The 22,122-nt window shown below is 40.9% G+C and overlaps 1 protein-coding gene and 1 long non-coding RNA gene across 5 annotated transcripts in view; one reads left to right on the forward strand and one right to left on the reverse strand.

Annotated features, from left to right (window-relative positions):
- The window catches only part of SH3D21 (SH3 domain containing 21), a 129,174-nt gene extending 111,349 nt beyond the window's left edge, over positions 1-17,825 (reverse strand). For 2 of the 4 annotated variants that reach the window (XR_012287174.1, XM_073665909.1), the window contains exon 1: positions 17,509-17,823. Coding sequence is in view for 3 of the 4 variants with exons in the window: in XM_073665909.1 (XP_073522010.1) it covers positions 17,509-17,521 (13 nt within the window). In the remaining variant the exon portion in view is untranslated. Of the gene's footprint in view, positions 1-17,508 lie in introns of all 4 variants that reach the window. The other 2 variants (XM_073665911.1, XM_073665910.1) reach the window with 2 other exon arrangements.
- Positions 17,550-18,622, forward strand: LOC141218504 (uncharacterized). Its single transcript, XR_012287205.1, has 3 exons — positions 17,550-18,047; positions 18,143-18,211; positions 18,501-18,622. It is a non-coding gene; the product is annotated as an uncharacterized lncRNA (long non-coding RNA).
- The last annotated feature ends 3,500 nt before the right edge of the window (positions 18,623-22,122 follow it).

Genomic DNA, 22,122 nt, shown 5'->3' on the forward strand with positions numbered 1-22,122 from the left:
ACGGCTGCCCACGTCGTACTGTGCTCACCAGGTGAGGGGCTCAGACAACTCCCAGATAACTTTGGAGCGCTTCACAGGACCCCCTTTGTGTGTCCTTTGTCTGGCCTTTCTTACCAACCCTTCTGTCCGGCTGCCTCGGGCCTCCTCTTGGTAAACTTGGCGCCAGTTTCCCTGACCCTATGTGGTGCCTTCCTAGCGGGTGTAGCGAGGGGCTGCACCACATAAAATGTCACAGCCTCCGGTTTCTAGATGAGGGTCGTTTCCTGCCTCCACTAGTTTCGGGGACCGGTCTCCCCCTTTGGCCTGACCCCTCCACGCAGGTGGATTCGGGCGTGCGGTGGCGACTCGCCCGTCTGCACCCCTGGGATCCCTTCATTCCTCGTTCCTGGAGCCTTCTCCGCTCCTCTTCCTTCCTTCTCCCTCTTCCAGGCCTGGGCCTCTGTTACTAGGCCCGCCTCCGGAGCAGAGCTCATGCAGAGCCCCTGCTCCCTGCCACTTCTGCTCAGACTTCTCTGCACTGAACTAAGATGGTGCCCACCTTTTATACTCCATTCTCAATGCACCCAGGAACTGCTTCCTCCCTGCTCCTGCACTACAGGGTTCCCCTTCCTCAGTGTTCCCTCCCCCCACTCCAGCCAGGGACAGGGACTGTCGTGCCCATCTCAGAGGCATATTGGTCGCCCTGCCCCACGGCAATGTGGTGTAATGCATGCAGGTGTCGGGTCCTGATCCACACTCCATCCTTACCTGAGAGTGAGATATCACACCTCTGGGTGAGGTGCAATACCTCTGTAGCAACCGAGCCCTCAGGGTGCTACAGTTCCATTTATCTTCAGCCTAGGTGACGTATTGTGATACAGGGCCGTGATTTTGGCTATAAAAGGGTCCCCTAGACCCCTACCCCAAGCTTTTTAAGAGAATCATATATGGCGTGCCAGGAGACTCTATGGAATGCTTTCTCAGCATCCAACGAGAGTATCTAATTACAAATTTTTAACTGCATCTAGCCCAGGAAATACTTTGTGCCTAGTAGCAGTGTCTGCTAGTCAGCGGATTATCCCGGCTGTTAAGCAAGCTACACCACCTGTAGTTTTGACACTTAATTTTTTCAAAGGAAATGCTTCGGGACCACGGGATACTCAGTGAAGAGCATCAGGAGGCACCCCAAGGCATAGGGGCTGGGACTGGCAGTAGGATGCCTTGCGGTGGACAGCCGAGCTCGATCCTTATAAAAGCTTTTTAACTGCAGCAGCTTTAGTGGACGCTACTGGAGCTGGAATTACGCGGCTGCTGGCATGAGACTTGCCCTCCAATAGATCTTTGTAAATGGATTTAAAGTGTATTCATTCAAATTAGAGAGACAATTTAAATTAAAAGCTTAGAGCTGCCTCCACCACAGGGGGGCTCGCTCGACCCACCAGCGGACAGGCAGCAGTATTGGGAGAGGGGGGCTGGCCGTCAGGGTTCACCGCGGCTCTGGCACAAACTCGGCGACACGGAGGTGGCACGGGCAGGAGCGGACTGAACGTGTCGGCTTCTCACTTTTTGGATTTTAGAAGGGCATGACATGCCTATATCTGTGTCTCCCCCTCCTTTTACTCCTCCACCTCTTTTCTTTTCGCATGACTATATGTACTTGTCACTTTTCCATGTGTTAGTTGTGTCTTCTGAGCAGTTTGTCAGCTTTTGGACACCTTTGAAGGTGTTTTCTATGTGTTTCTATGTGTTTTTGTTTGCCTGCCATTGGTTTTAACGGTGTTCGAAGGTGTTCGACGAACCGAACCGAACTCGAACACTACGGGGGTGGCTCAACACTAGTCATGAATGCCTCTTTGTCTCATGTCAAAATACCACTTTACAATTTAAAAATTGTTTTCAGACGTGTCACCTGTCACATGCCATGTGAGTGATAACATGACTCAGGTCATTTTTTGTATATGACTATGGGAATTAAAAATTAAAAGGTTTCAGAAAGAGTTTAGTGAGACTATTCCACTTCCTTGTTTTGTTCAAGAGTAAGAATATTTATACATCCAGTTAAGCTTCAATATAAGCAGACATGATTATTTTCCAGAAAAGGATTACTTACAGTGAAATCTAGGAGTCACCATAAGAAACACAATTGTCATCTAACATGTTACTAAGACATCAGAAAGTAGCATTTCTGGAGGTAAAGGGACTGGATTGCCTGCAAATGTAAAGAACAAAGGGGCAACTATGCTTAATTTTAGAGTTTTCCATACCCCACATTGGTTTCCTTTTTGAAGCTATGGGTTAATACACCTGTAATGCAGATATTGCACCTCCTGTATGGGTCCATTTAATGGAAATGATCAAATTTGTGCTAAAGTTGTACATACACCAAGGCCCCTGGCATGACACTATGCACTAGTTACAGTCATACACACTGCACCCTCTCTTCCATCTCACATAATGTAGTGATGTTTTTTCTTTGTATTGTATCAACTTCACTAGTTGAGACCTTCACGATGCACTCTGCTGAATAACACTTCTATGACCAAATACACACGTGGTCAAAATTGTTGGTACCCTCGTTTAATGAAAGAAAAACCCACAATGGTCACATAAATAACTTGAATCTGACAAAAGTAATAAATTAAAAATCTATGAAAATATACAAATGAAAGTCAGTCATTGCTTTTCAACCCTGCTTCCACAGAATTTAAAAAAAAATTAAGCTCATGAAATAGGCCTGGATAGAAATGATGGTACCCCTAAAAATAATGTGACAAAAGGGACATGTTAAATCAAGTTGTGTCCACTAATTAGCATCACAGGTGTCTACAATCTTGTAATCAGTCAGTGGGCCTGTATATAAGGGCTACAGATACTCACTGTGCTGTTTGGTGACATGGTGTGTACCACACTCAACATGGACCAGAGGAAGCAAAGGAAAGAGTTGTCTCAGGAGATTAGAAGGAAAAATTATAGACAAGCATGTTAAAGGTAAAGGTTTTAAGACCATCTCCAAGCAGCTTGATGTTCCTGTGACTACAGTTGCATATATTATTCAGAAATTTAAGATCCATGGGACTGTAACCAACCTCCCAGGATGTGGCCGCAGTAGGAAAATTTATGAAAAATCAAAGTGACAGATGATACGAATGGTAACAAAAGAGCCCAGGTTAACTTCTAAAGAGATTAAAGGTGAACTTCAAGCTCAAGGAACATCAGTGTCAGATTACACCATCCGTCGTTGTTTGATCCAAAGTGGACTTCATGGGAGACGACTAAGGAGAACACCATTGTTGAAAAAAAATCATAAAAAAGCCAGACTGGAATTTGCCAATCTAGATGTTGACAAGCCACAAAGCTTCTGGGAGAATGTCCTATGGACAGATGAGATAAAAATGGAAGTTTTTGGCAAGGCACATCAGCTTTATGTTCACAGACGGAAAAATGAAGCATATCAAGAAAAGAACACTGTCCCTACTGTGAAACATGGAGGAGGCTCTGTTATGTTCTGGGGCTGCTTGCTGCATCTGGCACAGGGTGTCTTGAATCTCTGCAGGGTACAATGAAATCTCAAGACTATCAAGGGATTCTAGTGAGATGTGCTGCCCAGTGTCAGAAAGCTTGGTCTCAGTCGTAGGTCATGGGTCTTGCAACAGGATAATGACCCAAAACACACAGCTAAAAACACCCAAGAATGGCTAAGAGGAAAACATTGGAATATTCTGAAGTGGCCTTCTATGAGCCCTGACCTAAATCCTATTGAGCATCTTTGGAAAAAGCTGAAACATGCTGAAAAGGCTACCTTCAAACACGAGACATCTGGAGCAGTTTGCTCATGAGGAGTGGGTCAACATGCCTGTCGAGAGGTGCAGAAGTCTCATTGACAGTTACAGTAATTGTTTGATTTCAGTGCTTGCCTCAAAAGGTTGTTCAACAAAATATTAAGTTAAGAGTACCATCATTTCTGTCCAGGCCTATTTCATGAGTTTAATTTTTTTTTTAATTCTGTGGAAGCAGGGTTAAAAAGCAATGACTGACTTTCATTTGTTCATTTTCAAAGATTTTTAATTTATTATCACTTTTTTCAGATTCAAGTTATTTCTGGGACCATTGTGGGTTTTTCTTTCATTAAACGAGGGGTACCCACAAATTTGACCATGTGTGTATAGGCTTGTGGAAGGTTGGCCTTTCACTCACTCAGAGCTCCTGGCACCAAACTCCAACCTTAGAAGGTCTTCCTTTGTCAGACAAATCCTTCCAAAGTGATAAATATGGACAAAGACTGTTAATCTACCCTCCTCAAATGATTATTATTTATCCTGGGGGTAGATGGCTTGGGGTGGGGGTGTTTGCCCAGGAGACTGAACTATCAGTTGCAATCCTGGTGGTATACAGATAATGGAAAGGTACTAAAATCCCATACATAGTGTTTGGGGTTTCCTTGTGAATGAGAGTATACTAACACCATTTGACTGAATAATCATCGAAATGGATCCTGTTGACATAAACAGCTTGTTGATGGAAGATGTCAGGGGCAGAAATCAAGATTCATTCTGGTAAAGAGACGATCCACAGTCAAGAAATTTGCAGCTTAAACAATACTGGTGTTCAACCTGGTTGTTCTTTAGCAAGGATATGCTATAATAGCAAATGACAAGTTTGAATACCATTACTGTCTAAGGGAAACAGACAGTCAAGACTGCAGGGGGGCCAAACAGCTCAAAAATTGGATTCCTAAGCAGTAGAAAACATTGCCTGACCAGATGAATCCAGATTTTTGTTGCACCATGCTGATAAAGGGTCAGAATTTTGACTGAGCAACATAATTCAATGAACCCTTCCTCTCATGTGTCAACGGTTCAGGCTGGTAGACGCGGAGTAATGGTGGGCGGAGTCTTTTTTTTTGTTACATTCATTGGCTCCTGATACCTGTGGATGGATGCTTGGATAGTAGGGATTTCAGAAGCATTGCGGCCAAGCAAATTCATCTCTTAATAGCAGCTAATGGCGAAAAGACTCTTTAAGCGGGACAATGCAGCATGGTCATGGATGAGTTACAAGATCATGACAATGAGTTTTCCTTGCTTGCCTGGCCTTCACAGTCACAGATCTTAATCCTATAGATCTTCTCAGGTTGAGAAAGAATGGACTATTCAGGGCATGTCAATACCTCCATCTGGGAAAAACTATTCTGTCCGCATGGGCCAATTTTTCTGAAGAATGTTTTAAAGAACTAGTGAAATCAATGTCACAACAAAATTCATTGTGTAATAGAAATCTCCGGTAGTTTGCTACAGTGTTTTACTTTGCAGCAGAGAATTGCCTAAACGGTATAGAAATGTATCCACTTCTCAACTGAGAGCATATCTTATTATGTCTGAGTATGAGGCATCTAAATATTAATAACAATGTTCTCATCCACTGACAGCAAACAATTATGGAAAAAGTGGTGAGGAATGTAAACTCTATTGTATAACAAAGTTGTAAAATGTATGCTTATAGATGTATTAGACATATTCATATAAAACCTCATTAAAGGTGACTCTATACATAACAAACCAGAAACACCAACCAGAATAAAATGTAAAAAAAAATTGCATAGCACATCTATTCAAATTAGGAGTTTATTTGATATATTTACAGATGAGGGCAAACAATTTTAACAAAATTCTAAGCATTATAACAACATTGAGGATTATTCACAAAATCACAAGTTATCTGCTATCTGTTAGGCTCTGGAATGGGGCTCAAGAAGCCAAGAACTGGGCTCTGCATGCCGTCTTCAATAGAAAGGAGCTGTGCATGCTTGGCCTCTGCTCTATTCATCATTAATAGGACTGTTGGATATAGCTGAGTACAGCTCTTTGCTCTCCTTGAAAGTCCAAAAAAGAGAAAAAACCTGGCACCATGCATAACTCACACGACTTGAAAGGATAATGGCACACACGGGAACTCCAGGTGCTTCACCAAATACAAGATTTTCGTAAGACTTTGAAGAGAGGAAAGGCGGCACTCTCTGTCCCATAAAAACATATCTTATTGCGAAATCATTTAAAAATGGATGCAGGAGAATGCAGGTGCATTGTATAGGGGATAATTTAAGATTTTGCAAATAGCCCTTTAAATCAATTCATAATGTAATTAATTAAGCTAATGAACATATGTACAGTGGGTACGGAAAGTATTCAGACCTCTTTAAATTTTTCACTGTTTATTTCATTGCAGCCATTTGGTAAATTCTAAAAAGTTCATTTTTTTCTCATTAAAGTACACTCTGCACCCCACTAGACTGAAAAAAAAACAGAAATGTAGAAATTTTTGCAAATTTATTCAAAAAGAAAAACTGAAATATCACATAGTCATAAGTATTCAGACCCTTTGCTCAGACACTCATATTTAGTCACATGCTGTCCATTTCCTTTGATCCTCCTTGAGATGGTTCTACTCCTTCATTGGAGTCCAGCTGTGTTTAATTAAACTGATAGGACTTGATTTGGAAAGGCACACACCTATCTATATAAGACCTCACAGTTCACAGTGCATGTCAGACCAAATGAAAATCATGAGCTCAAAGGAACTGCACAAGGAGCTCAGAGACAGAATTGTGGCAAGGTTACCAAAGAATTTCTGCATTACTCAAGGTTCCTAAGAGCACAGTGGCCTCCATAATCCTTAAATGGAAGAAGTTTGGGACCACCAGAAGTCTTCCTACACCTGGCCGTCCAGCCAAACTGAGCAATCATGGGAGAAGAGCCTTGGTGAGAGAGGTAAAGAAGAACCCCAAGATCACTGTGGCTGAGCTCCAGAGATGCAGTAGGGAGATGGGAGAAAGTTCCACAAAGTCAACTATCACTGCAGCCCTCCACCAGTCGGGCCTTTATGACAGAGTGGCCCAACGGAAGCCTCTCCTCAGTGCAAGACATATGACAGCCCGCATAGAGTTTGCTCAAAAACACATGAAGGACTCCCAGACTAAGAGAAATAAGATTCTCTGGTCTGATGAGATGAAGATAGAACTTTTTGGTGATAATTCTAAGCGATATGTGTGGAGAAAACCAGGCACTGCTCATCACCTGCCCAATACAATCCCAACAGTGAAACATGGTGGTGGCAGCATCATGCTATGGGGGTATTTTTGAGCATCAGGGACAGGACGACTGGTTGCAATTGAAGGAAACATGAATGTGACCAAGTACAGAGATATCCTGGATGAAAACCTCTTCCAGAGTGCTGTGGACCTCAGACTTGGCCGAAGGCTCACCTTCTAACAAGACAATGACCCTAAGCACACAGCTAAAATGACAAAGGAGTGGCTTCAGAACAACTCTGTGACCATTCTTGACTGGCCCAGCCAGAGCCCTGACCTAAACCCAATTGAGCATCTCTGGAGAGACCTGAAAATGGCTGTGCACCAACGTTCACCATCCAACCTGACAGAACTGAAGAGGATCTGCAAGGAAGAATGGCAGAGGATCCCCAAATCCAGGTGTGAAAAACTTGTTGCATCATTCCCAAGAAGACTCATGGCTATACTAGCTCAAAAGGGTGCTTCTACTCAATACTGAGCAAAGGGTCTGAATACTTACGACCATGTGATATTTCAGTTTTTCTTTTTTAATAAATTTGCAAAAATGTCTACATTTCTGTTATTTTTCAGTCAAGATGGGGTGCAGAGTGTACTTTAATGAGAAATATAAATTAACTCTTTACAATTTACCAAATGGCTGCAATGAAACAAAGAGTGAAAAACTTAAAGGGGTCTAAAGACTTTCCGTACCCACCGTAATTGGTTTAACTGCATAAGACACAATGAATGTATCCTCATTACGACATATGAGTCAACCTTTATTTAAAGAGTACCTATCACCAGTCTGTGGCTACTCTTTTTTTTTAAGAAAACTATGAGAAGGTTCTGAGAGGCGCAGAGAGCACAAGACTTCCGATCGTGCGCAGTGTGCCTCTCTGAAGCCGGCACGTGTACACCCGGCTTCAGAGGATCAAAGATATGCGAGGAAGAAGTCACGTGTATGCGCGAGGTAAGTGTAGCACTAGCAATGATGCAGGCGCTTGTATGTTATGTTATCACGCTCACAGGGGCGTGATAACATTGCTAAGTGGGCCGACTAGTCTGGGGACACTAACGCCCCATCGACTAGTCAAAGGCCTTATTTACATATCATAAATAGACTTTAGAAATACTTTTTCTAAAGATCTGATTATGTGTGTAATGTAATACAGGGACTGTTAGGCAGAGTATTTACAGTGCTGCTCACCATTATTGGCACCCCTTCATTTTTTTCATAGACTGTATAATATCTTCAGAAATAAATGGAAATGTACCAAAGTTAAATCCTCAGGATTTTTTAATTAGTGGTCCAAAGTAATACAACAATAAAGCATTGTTTTTCAACTTCCATGTTGCAATTTCAAAGAAGAAACAGAATAAACAGCATGTGCAGCAATAAAGGCACTCCTAATTAATACTTGGTTGCAGACCCTTTGGTATTGCTGACGGCCTCCAAACGTTTCTTGTAGCCATCTATAAGCTTCTTGCACTTCTCAGCTGGAATTTTCTCCCACTCTTCCCTTGCAGTTTGTTCAAGCTCTAGAATGTTTGCAGTGTTCTTTTTCCCAATGGCAGATTTCAGCTCACCCCAAAGATTTTCAATGGTATTGAGGTCAGGACTCATTGTTGGCCATTTTATCTTTTTCAATCATTCCTGTGTACTTTTGGATGTGTGTTTTGGGTCATTGTCTTGTTGGAGGACCCATGATCTTTGACTTAAACCAAGTTTCCATACATTGGGTAGGACATTTCGCTCTAAAATGTCTGTAAACAAACTGTTGCTTTGCATTGCCAAAAAGCTCTATTTTTATTTCATCTGTCCACAGATCATTTTCCCAGAAGGATTGTGGTTTGTCAAGGTACTCTTTAGCAAAGATCAGTCATTCCTGTTTATGTCTTTTCTTCAGCAATGGTTTCTTCCTTGGCCTTTGCCCAAAAGCTCTGCTTGGTTTAGTGTATGGTGCTTGTTGAAACTATAACCCCAGACTGTTCCAGATTGGCCTTCAGGTATTTGGATGTTTGATGTGGTGTTTCTTCTACCATTCACACCAACCTTTGAAGACATCTCTTGTCAATTTTCCTCTTTCCCCCACGTCCAGGGATGTTCTTGACAGTTCCATGCTTGGCAAACTTCTTATTAAAATTGCGCACTGTTGAAACTGGAATACCAAGGTCTTTGGAGATGGTCTTATACCATTTAGAAATCTTGTGTTTGCTAGTAATAGCAGATCTGATGTTCTCAGACAGCTCCTTTGTCTTCACCATTGTGACAAAGGATCAGGGCCTGCCATGTGGCTTTTTAAAACACTTTAGTCATCATTCATTGGCTAATTCATGTCACATGGGCACCGACAATTAATCACAGGTGAATGTCTTTTGTGATTTACCACATGCAAGTCAAAATGTGTTTCCATACTAAATTAATGTAAAGGGTGTCAATACCAGTGTCACAGCAAGCTTTAGTTTTTTCTTATTTTCCCTCCCATTGCTTTTTGTTTTAAAATATTGTTTATCATTTGGTCTTTTGTATTTTTTGCTCTATACAAAAAAACTGTTTCACTTGATTCATTTTATTCAGGAGATATTTCACATTATGTACTTAAACTTCATGGGTGCCAATAACGATGAGCAGGACTGTACATATGCAGACAAAACTGCTGGTGGTTTTGGTGGCACGGGGGACCTGACAGGTTCTCTTTAAGATGGAACCTCCAGGTTGTGGGATCCCAGTATACAGAGTGGAATTCCACAATGCTCCACGGCTTCCCTTACTGTGAAAGTCTGAAATCTTGACTATTATTGCGATATCTCAAGCCCTGCTGCAGCTATTGCTCAGTAGTATCAGTAGAGCAGTTATCGATCAGTAAATACTTAATAAATGACGCAGCAGTGCTGATTAAGCACAATGTACAAGATCTCATAATAACGTTCGAGATTTCACACTTTCTCTGTGAGGGAAGCCATGAGGGAAGCCATGGGGGATTCTGGGATCCCAATATGCATGCCTACAACCTGGAAGTTTGGAACAGACTTTTGCTAGAAAGTCAAGTCGTTTAGCCTGGCATAAGGAAGTGCTCTGACTGAGCATTTTTACAAATCATCTCTCTATCGCTATCTAGTTTTCTTAAAAAGGGTAGCCATAAAGACATGATAGTTACTGTTTAAAATTCTTTAAGGACACCCTCTTTTATGTAGTCAATTACTCTATCTCTCCCATGAACACTTCATTGCATGGTTTACAGGTCCCTATAGTGTCATAATGGTCTTATCAGAATAGATTATAGATGCAAGATTTTTATTTTACCATGAAAACCAATGCATATTATAAAATGGACATTTAAAATCAGTATTTCATACATTTTACAGTCTATGAGTTAATTACAATTTTTGAGAAAATTCCCAAAATTGTATTAATAATTTATAAGCCATTTCAAGTAGGGTTGGAGATTTGGTATTTAGTTATCATTTGCATATTCATGTGTTGGTTTCACTTGAAAATAGAGATGTTGAAATGTAACATGCCAGACCAAGTAGAGGATGTCAAGTGAGAGTTGGAACACCCCAATTTATTGGTCATTCCTGTTGAAATGGATGGGTTCAGCCAACATTTATCTAAACTGTATGAGCCAACGTGACAAAACTTGTCCGAAATAAGATGTTCATGCTTTGAAAAGCTAATGCAAGTTAATGAAGTCTGCTCTGGTGATGCCTGCTCGAAAAGACTGAGGATTCAGTTCTGCAGTACCTTCAGAAAAGCCTTACATTGTTCCTGCTGCCTCTTAACCTATCATATAATCACTTATTGGATTAAAGGGGTATTTACAGGTGTTTACAGGTGTAAATACAAACTTATACTGGTAGTTCGCACAAAGTATAACACATTTTTAATTGGAATTTTTTTTTTTTTAAGTGCTTGTTTCTAGCTATTGCTTTTACATACCTGTTATTTTAGAAACCAGAGAGAGTGTGATCACTGACCTAAATGGCATTTAGTTGAAACAAGTGGGATGCTCCGGAGCTTGAATTTTTTTTTATCTTTCCAAGGCATCATTTTTTGTCTAACTTGTGGAGAATGATGATGAATGTGCACTGCCTTTCAACATTACATACAGAGTTACTCAGTTCTATCAGGTGAAGTGAGGCTGTAGATACACAGCACTAAGAGATCCCACCTTTTGTTTCTTATGGTCTTTATAAGCACTTGGCCTTGCAAGAATAAATGTAAAGAACCAAAACTGATCTCTGCCTAAATAAGTGTGGTAGGGTGGCACGGTGGCGCAGTGGTTAGCACTGCAGCGCTGGGGTCTTGGGTTCAAATCCCACCAAGGACAACATCTGCAAGGAGTTTGTATGTTCTCCCGTGTTTGCGTGGGTTTCCTCCGGATTCTCCAGTTTCCTCCCACACTCCAAAGACATACTGATAGGGAGTCTAGATTGTGAGCCCTGATGGGGACAGAGACGATAATGTATGTAAAGCGCTGCGGAATATGTTAGCGCTATATAAAAATAAAGATTATTATTCTAAAATAAACATTATTATTATTATTATTATTATTATAAGGCTGAAGTATCTGTGTGATGAAGGTTCACTAAAATCCGTGAGACCTGTCTAAAAGTGTGATTAGTGAGGGTCAAGCTGCTGTGATTGCAGATCTGGTAACTGTTAAAGGGAATCTGTCATCACATTTGAACCAAGTATACCATTAATATGGGCATACAGGTTACAGAGTGAATAAAAAAGTACTAACTGTATGCCTTACATCTCGTGCCTTGTTGCATCTTTTATGACTTTTTGTCAATGAGTTCTTCCAGGCTATAGGCAGGCAGCCGTCAGAAAAAAAACGCTGCCTCTGCATTTCATTAGCATGTTTTTCTCCTCTCCTTAATCATTCCTACGTCCCTGTGACATCCGGTGCTAGAGATTAAATTGCGCCTGCGTATTCCATCTTCCTTCGTTCCTCCTCTGTGTTCCGCCCTTCTAAGTGCATAGTCTTCACTTTCCTTCTGCGCAGGTGCCGACGAGTCACTTACACTCCCAATGTAGGGAGTGCACCTTTTCTGCGCACCGGAGAACACAGGGAGTGGAAGTACAAATGACTCGCCAGCACCTGCGCAGAAGGAAAGTGAAGCCTGTGCCCTTAGAAGGGTGAAAAACTGAGGAGGAACGAAGGGAGATTGAATGTGCAGGCGCTAGTGATGACGAAACGTACTCGGATAAGGGGTTAACCAAGCATGCTTGGGTGCTGAGTATCTTCAGCGTGCTCGTATATTATGTTTGAGTTCCTGCGTCTGCATGATTTGCGGCTGTTAGACAACCTCAACACATGTGAGGATTCCCTAACAAACAGGCAATCCCTGCATGTGTTGAGGCTGTCTAACAGTCGCAAATCATGCAGACTCAGGGACTCGAACGAAGATACTCAGTTATCACCCGAGCATGCTCGGTTAACCCCTTATCCGAGCACGTTCTTAAAGACTGAGAAGTTACTTAGATAAATTACTTTTTTGCTGTTTTGGTATTGAATAAATATTCTAACTCATTGGTCCCCAACCTTTCTGACTTTGAGAGCCATATTCAGCACTGAGAGAGGGTCACGAGCCACATCCGGCTCCCACCCCCTTCACAGTAGTGATAACCAGAGCCCCCATTACCAGTATAATGACAACCAAAGTTTTTCCACAGAAATTGCAATGAGGCAATATGCCAAGATCCAGGGATTCCCACAATACTTCCATTCAGTATTCTCGCATCAAGAACTCCCACTACACTGTGGCATTCAGCTTCAAGTACCAACTTTGACAGGTAGTATCATCCTGTCTTCAGGGTACCCAGCTTAAATTATCTGTAATCCCTCCAAGACCTGTATATGCGCATCCAGATCTCCTCTTCTGTGTGGGGCTACTCACAAAAGTCACCATTTAGAAACGTGTTCTTCATAGCTCTTTGCTAGACCTGATGTTAATGCACCAAGCCGGCAGACAGCCGTAAGCCACACATCATGGGCTGATGGTGTATATTGATATCAAAAGACTGACCATCACTTCCAAAACAGAAAACTAGTGTGTACAGGTGCTTACTAAGAGAAGCTATCTCCATATATAACCAACAAATAAAGTAGCACTCTGCAACGCTAAGAATGCGAACATGAAATATATGAAATTTGAATTGCATTACTGCTCAAGAAAATAGAAATAAAGGAGAATTCTTGGCGCATAAATTGTCTAATTCGTGTGTATTCGGCAGCCATGGTAAGGCGACTCTCGTTGCTGGGAACCTACCTAGTGTGAATCCTCTCTTAGACTGAAGTCTATGGACCATCCAACTTGTTATGAGCGCATGGTCCAAAAGCCTGCATCTCTGATGGCTTGGAGTTGCCTTAGTGCCTATGGCATGGGCAGCTTGCACATCTTTAAAGACACTATGAATGCTGATCATTATATAGAGATTTTAGAGCAACACGTGTTCCTATCCAGACAACATTTATTTCAGGGAAGACCTTGCATATTTCAGGATGACAATGCTAACAACACAATGCATCCATCACAACAGCATGGCATCGCAAAAAAAGAATAGTTTTCACCAATAAAAAACATTTGGCGCATTATGCAATGAAAAATCCACAAAGAAGCCCCAGGGCTGTTGGACAGCTGGAGTCCTACATCAGACAAGAATGGAACAATATTCTTCTCCCAAAACTCTAGGAATTGGTCTCCTTACTCCCCAGATGTTTACAGACTGTTGTAAAAAGAAATGTGGATGCTACTCATTGGTAAACATGGTCCTATCCCAACTTTTTTGGGATGTTAACTCTTAAATTAGTTAATTTTTTTCACATGAAATTGAAAAATGTATAACTTTCATCTTCTGATCTCTTCTCCATGTTCTGTTGTGAATATAATAAATATATATATATATATATATATATATATATATATATATATATATACAGTACAGACCAAAAGTTTGGACACACCTTCTCATTTAAAGATTTTTCTGTATTTTCATGACTATGAAAATTGTACTACCACTTGAAGCTCATCAAGAGAATGCCAAGAGTGTGCAAAGCAGTCCTCAAAGCAAAAGGTGGCTACTTTGAAGAACCTAGAATATAAGACATATTTTCAGTTGTTTCACACTTTTTTGTTAAGTATATAATTCCACATGTGTTAATTCATAGTTTTGATGCCTTCAGTGTGAATGTACAATTTTCATAGTCATGAAAATACAGAAAAATCTTTAAATGAGGTGTGTCCAAACTTTTGGTCTGTACTGTATATATATATATATATATATATATATATATATATATATATATATATATATTTATATATATATATTAGTATATGGATATAAGAGATTTCCAAATCAACACATTTTTAATTTTCTTTACATTTTACACAGTGTCCTAAATTTTTAGGAATTGATTGGTACTTCCTGCTTGGACCAGAAGACCTCATTGATGTTTTTTCTGAAGCTACCACAATGAACATTTCCTGCACATACAATTATACTGAAAATCACAATGTGTTAATACTGCTTTACATGTTCTCAATGTAAACACTACTTATTCTTTCACACTTAAAGAACAGCCAATCAAGTAATGCAGGCCAGCACAACATATGGCCCACGGGCCACATATAGCATGCTAAGCGATGTTGTGCGGCCTGTGCAGCTGTCTGGGAGACGTCGCTTCCTTCCTATATTCAAATGTGTTCACATCTTTCAGGCAAGAATACATTTGAGCACTGCGGCGCCAGGACTGGGGCAGGGCCGCATAGGCAGAGGAAGACAGAGGGTCCTGGTAAGCGCTCCACGGAGGAGCTGAATATGAAAAGTGCTTTAATTTTAGATGAGAGGGCCAGGGGGAGTTAAGGGTTGGGCTTGCTGTGAGGGCACATAAAGGGGCACTGGAAGACATTACGGGGCAATTGGCAGATTGTGAAAGGGAACATAGTATAGTGAGAGGCAGTGGAAATAATATGCTGAGAGGATTTTGGGGGAGATATGGAAAGGGGAAATTTGGGGTGATATTGTGGAGAGGGGCAGTGTGGAGGTATATTATGGAGAGGGAGTATATTATGATGAGGGGCTGTGAGGGGGTATATTATGGAGAGAGGGACAGTGTGGTGGATATTATAGAAAGGGATACGATGAGGAGCAATTATTTATTCTGGGGACAGCATAGGACATATTTATAGATGTCAATTTAGATGTACTGATGGTGTTTCTGGTGCTGCATTCATGTACTGACAGTAGTACTGGTGCCGCCTTCATGTACTGACGGTGGTTCTGGTGCTGCCTTCGTGTACTGACAGTGGTTCTGGTGCTGCCTTCATGTACTGACTGTGGTTCTGGTGCTGCCTTCATGTGCTGATGGTGGTTCTAGCTGTGCAGATTCACAGCACTTTTCCTTGCGCTGCTGGCAAACTCACGTGGATGGATATATTCATGAGATGAAGAAATTCAGGAAAGGATTTTTATTGAATGGTTGTACAGCCAACGCGTTTCGAAGTTATCTAACTTCTTCCTCAGGACACAACCAAGGACTGCTGATTGTGGGTCTGGCGTTGCATTCCTGTACTAATGGTGGTTTTAGTGCCGCACTCTTGCTGGTGGTGGTTTGATCTTGTACACATGTAGTAATCTATAACATGCTTCATGCCTATGTTAAAAATCCTCAAAACTTAGAGATTTGAGATTATGAGGAGGAGTTGGTGAGTTTCTGCTTCAAAAACTCAGTTTAAGTTAGCGTGTGTTCACACTGATTTTTTTTTTTTTACCAGAAACTTTCAAAATCCACCTCAAATACTCATAACTTTGGTTATGGTGATGTTTGAATGTACTTACGGTGATTCTGGTGATAATTCATGTAATTACCCCTTTAAATTTTTTTGCGGCCCTTGAGACTGGTTCAGTATGGCTATGTGGCCCCTAAACCAGAAAATGTGGTACACCCGTTGAAATAATGTTTGCTTACGTTTGCATTTACACATAGGCAATCACATGTCTAGTATTACTGAGTGTTGACTATTAATGTTGTTTTCAGTTGATTTTAGGTATCTCTTATCTTCTAAATTATATAAAATATTTCAGTGCCATTTTGGCCTTCTGAGACTATGGAATAGCACAATCTGCCAAGCTATCCCGCACAATAATATATACCATGATGTTTATTATTTTCTTCTAATTGATCCCTTGTGGCAATGTATGGCACTGCCACTGTACAGCTACACATAGGCAATACATTGGAGGCATCTGTCAGGGATAGGCAGTTGGCTGAATTGTAGTAATTAACCCTTTATGTGAACCCTGATATAGGCACCATCAGTAAGTCCTAATCGTTGTCCTTTAGCCCGCTATTACACAAAGGACACAGAACAAAAACACCAAAAACTACAAAAAAAACCCTGCTTATATTACAGTTGACTGGTCGCAATAAGCTTTATTGCCTCTGCTAAAGCAGGGAAAAAAGTTATCAAGTATTGACACAGTGATATGAAAAGAATAAACAGGACCCTGCCCTAAGCAATTCCTAATCATACAAGCAGTGAACGTGTTGTGCACTTCAGCCCACAGAATATACATAGTAAAGTAATACAAATGTTGCTATTTCCAGAGCTAACAATGGGAGGTTACCTTTACACACACTTCCTTAGCAGTGTTTTTAGACCAAAAAATGCATATAACATGTCATTATTACATTATTTTTCGTGGACTTTTTAAAATTAATTACCTGAATTTTTTTTGGTTGTTGTTTTTTTTTAAGTTGCATTTTTACCATTACAAGTCATGTGACACCAAGATTCCTAATAGAGTTACTAGTTGTAATGTCAAAAACTAAAAAGAATGCCATCCAAAAACATAAACACAAATTAGTTTTTTTTAACAAAGGAAAAAGAACACTGGTGAGCGTGAGAGAAAAATGCCAAACATTGTCATATAGCAGGCCGTAGTTTTGAAAATCAAAAACAAGATAACCCCCAAAGTAACAGAAAAGTGCAGGTATTCCGCTCAATATTTCTTTATTGATTCTCACCAAATATCTGCTGGCAGCAATTTTTACCACTAAAAAGGCAGCAAAAACCAATATATCTACAGTACACATATAATATAATATATACGTTTTTGTTCTTTTTAAGAAAAAACGCTAAATGGAGACACTTTGGAAGAAATACCTTTAAAATGTGGTTAAAGGAAGATTGAAGCTGTATGGATTCAGAATGCAGTACGTTCATTCATTCATTCAGTTTGGTAGCTGTTGTGTGGACTTTAAATATTAGATCTAATTTATTAATGGTAGCAGACTGCAAGACAGCATTATCATACCCTTAATGTGGCTCTGGACAGTTTTCTAAGCTGAATTTCCATTTACCTGTCCACTATACGTTATGATGATTCCATACAAGACCTTTAAAAGCCATAGCCATGTGTGTGGCATATAATAAACAACCTCGGTAACACTTACCCTGTGTGCTCATGGTGTGTATCTGTCTCAAGAATGGGCAGTGTATAGAGAATCACATCCAGATATATGCGATAAGGCCTTGCGTTGGCCCCAGCTTCCTGCTTTTCACAATCAAGAACAACTTTCTAAAGAAACAGTTCCTTAATCCTGAAGCTCACGAAAAAAAAAAAAAAAGAAAAGCTTGCCATAACTTGAGCACAAGGATTGGTTGGTAAAAAACAGGAAAGGCGAGTTAAAGGAATGAATGCGAGGACAGACAGATACTCCGTCTGATACACGTTTAGTATAGCAGAAGGGGAGTGAACAGGTTTTACAAGTGTTGACATCAGACGGCGACATAGGGCAGAGGTATGTGTTTGTAACAAGTTAGGAATGTATTGAAGGTGAACATGAACAAGGTCCAGAATAAACAGTCATAAGGTAGTACTTCCTATACCTTTACATCACAATCACGAGACATCAGATAATAGGCCACGGGAGCTGCGGGGAATTCAATGTCGTAAAGCACAGCTCACATTATTCAGGATTTACAGACTACGGTGCGTAAGCTGAATTCTCTACCGCCGTGAACTTTATTTTTTGAGGACAGAGTAATTGGAGTACTTCAAATAATACGGAAATATTTTTGCCATAGGGCAAGTCTGGAAAATGCAAGATGGGCCGATCCGGCCGTGGGCCATACTGACTGTGACATTGTTAACAGGTAAAATAGAGGGAATGGGTGCTCAACTGTTTTTTGCATGGTGCTCTGAAGTAAAAGGTAGAGTTAATGCAAAATAGAAACTATGGCACTGAAAATGTCAAATATATGCAGTTTATTAGATAAAGTGACAAAAACAGGAAAGACCAGACCCAAAATCAATTCGGATACAATTCAACGTTTCGGCCTATCTTGGCCTTTTTCAAGGTGTTTGTAGGCAGATGGGTCCCAGTGTGCCAGATTGTGGTGTCCAAAGATTAACAAGTACTCCGTGCTCTATCACTTTCTCCAGCCAGATTCAAGCTACTCCCAGCCTGCTGAAGGACAGCGCCATGCAGGGAACGCATCCTCTGCGAAATGAGGTAGAGGAGGAGACGGCGACCGCAACTGCGGTAAATGGGGCGCCAGAATAGGTGAGTATAAAGTTTTATTTTTTTAGGGGGCTGTTATGGGGGGTTGTGTTGGGACCAGCATATGTTATGGGGGGGCTGTGTGGGGACTAGTATACTTGATGGGGGACTGTGTAGGGACCATCATACTGTATGGGGGCTGTGTGGGGACCATCATTTGTTTTGGGGGGTTGTGTGGGGACCAGCATACTATATTGTGGCTGTGTGGGGATCAGCATATTCTATGGAGGCTGTAGTGGGCATCACACTATATTCAAAGCTTTGGTGGATATCATACTATGTGGGTGTGAGGAGCTGTGGTGACAATATTACTGTGTGGGATGCTGTGAGGCATTGGAGTTTGTGTTGCAATCATAAGGTGTAGGAATGTGGGGACATCACACTGTGTGGGGCATTTTAAGTGCACCATACTCTATGGAGACCATGGAAGGAGATGAGAACACTAAGGGGCTTCATTCTAAGCAGAATAACTGTGTAAGTGCTGCAATACATATGTTTCTCCATGTCTTAAAAAGTTGTGATGTATGTTCTTCTGTGACTGAGCCTATCTGCCGTTAAAAACTTTTGCTCAGGGGCATTATTACACTAAAGAGGCACTGAGGGTCATTATTATATGAAGGCTCACTGGGGAATCGTTATCATTATAGGGGAAGTAAGGAGGCATTATTATAAGAAAACACGGGGGTGTTTTTATTATTGTACAGAGGTACAGGGTCATTATTATAAGGTGTTAGGGGGGAGTATTATTAAAGGAGGTACATGGGAATTATTATTATATGGAGGCACAAGGCGACATTATTACCATGGAGGGCACAGAGGAGCATTATTACTGTCTAAGGAAATGGTTATAGCACTATAATGTTTGTGTATAGGTGAGGGAATCTGAGAAGCAGTAAGCTGAAGATGTCTCTATGTCACATTTTGCAGGGGCAAGTGGTCATTGTGGTCTGGGAAAATTAATTAAGATCAATGAGAACATCACAAGTGAAAACCTGTACAGTACACACATATTTTAATCACTTATATAGCGCCATTAATTCCACAACGCTTTACAGATATTATGGGCACTGTCCCCATTGGGGCTCACAATCTACATTCCCTATCAGTATCTCTTTGGAATGTGGGAGGAAACCAGAGAACCAGGAGGAAACCCATCCAAACACAGGGAGAACATACAAACTCCTTGCAGATATTGTCCTTGGTGGGATTTGAACCCAGGAGCCCAGCGCTGCAAGGCTGCAGTGCTAACCACTGAGCCACCGTGCTGCCCTATATCAACCGGACATTGGGGTACAACTGATATTAACATTATATGGTCACTGTATGGTGGTAATATCATGTCCTAGTACAATGGTTTTGGTTAATGATCAGTACAATCGTATTATCACTACTGTATAGACTGTGTAATGGTTATGGTCTGGAGGTATGTCTGTTATATTGTAATATTATTATTGCAGTATTATTATTAAATCTTATATAGCAGTATTATTGGAAACATAGTTCTTGTAGGACATTTTGATTTCCTCTAGACAGGGTAATATTAGTAATCGAGGCCCTCATCTGGGGAAGGGGGTGAGGACAGCATGGGCCTGTGTGCTTTCACACTGAATTTCACTCCCAGTCCATTCCTATATGCAGTTCTCATATTAGTGTTGTGTAACTAAAGATGAACTTAAACTTTGAAGTGTATGTCCACTCTTGAATACCAATTAGTTTCTTAATCTATACCGCGTGCAGAATTATTAGGCAAATGCGTATTTTGATCACTTTGATACTTTTTATACATATTGTCCTACTCCAAGCTGCATAGGCTTGAGAGCCAACTACCAATTAAGTAAATCTGGTGATGTGCATCTCTGTAATGAGGAGGGGTGTTGTCTAATGACATCAACACCCTATATAAGGTGTGCTTAATTATTAGGCAACTTCCTTTGCTTTGGCAAAATGGGTCAGAAGAGAGATTTGACAGGCTCCGAAAAGTCCAAAATTGTGAGATGTCTTGCAGAGGGATGCAGCAGTCTTGAAATTTCCAAACTTTTGAAGCGTGATCAATGGACAATCAAGTGTTTCATGGCAAATAGCCAACAGGGTCGCAAGAAGCGTGTTGGCCAAAAAAGGCGTAAAATAACTGCCCATGAATTGAGGAAAATCAAGCGTGAAGCTGCCAAGATGCCATTCGCCACTAGTTTTGCCATATTTCAGAGCTGCAACGTTACTGGAGTATCAAAAAGCACAAGGTGTGCGATACTCAGGGACATGGCCAAGGTAAGGAAGGCTGAAAAACGACCACCTTTGAACAAGAAACATAAGATAAAACATCAAGAATGGGACAAGAAATATCTTAAGACTGATTTTTGGTTTTATGGACTGATGAAATGAGAGTGACTCTTGATGGGCCAGATGGATGGGCCAGAGGCTGGATCTGTAAAGGGCAGAGAGCTCCACTTCAACTCAGACGCCAGCAAGGCGGAGGTGGGGTACTGTTTTGGGCTGGTATCATCAAAGATGAACTTGTGGGACCTTTTCGGGTTGAGGATGGAGTGAAGCTCAACTCCCAGACCTACTGCCAGTTTCTGGAAGACAACTTGTTCAAGCAGTGGTACAGGAAGAAGTCAGTATCGTTCAAGAAAAACATGATTTTCATGCGGGACAATGCTCCATCACATGCATCCAACTACTCCACAGCGTGGCTGGCCAGTAAAGGTCTAAAAGAAGAAAAATAATGACATGCCCCCCTTGTTCACCTGATCTGAACCCCATAGAGAACCTGTGGTCCATCATAAAATATGAGATCTACAGGGAGGGAAAACAGTACACCTCTCGGAACAGTGTCTGGGAGGCTGTTGTGGCTGCTGCACGCAATGTTGATCGAAAACATATCAAGCAACTGACAGAATCTATGGATGGAAGGCTGTTGAGTGTCATCATAAAGAAAGGTGGCTATATTGATCACTAATTTTTTTGTTTTTGTTTTTGCATGTCAGAAATGTTTATTTCTAAATTTTGTGCACTGATATTGGTTTACCTGGTGAAAATAAACAAGTGAGATGGGATCATATTTGTTTTTTATTAAGTTGCCTAATAATTCTGCATAGTAATAGTTACCTGCACAAACATATATCCTCCTAAGATAGCCAAATCGAAAAAAAGCCCACTCCAACTTCCAAAAATATTAAGCTTGGATATTTATGAGTCTTTTGGGTTGATTGAGAACATAGTTGTTGATCAATAATAAAAATAATCCTCTAAAATACAACTTGCCTAATAATTCTGCACACAGTGTAAATATGTGCAATGAAGGCCTTTTTACATGAACGGATAATCATGAAAAGGAGCATGTGGAAAAGCACCCTTTTCCAATTATTGTGCCATGTAAACATGGCAGCAAAAATGCTCGTTTGTCAGCCAGTTTATCTCTTACAATCATATATCCTTACCCTTTCATCAGCCTGTGTAAACGGGTATTTCATTTATAGCAATGGTAAGTATTGAACACATCACCAA

The sequence above is a fragment of the Phyllobates terribilis genome, unplaced genomic scaffold (assembly GCF_046119375.1).
Source record: "Phyllobates terribilis strain yellow unplaced genomic scaffold, ASM4611937v1 Scaffold_2__4_contigs__length_985480577, whole genome shotgun sequence".
NCBI classification, from domain to species: Eukaryota; Metazoa; Chordata; class Amphibia; order Anura; family Dendrobatidae; genus Phyllobates; species Phyllobates terribilis.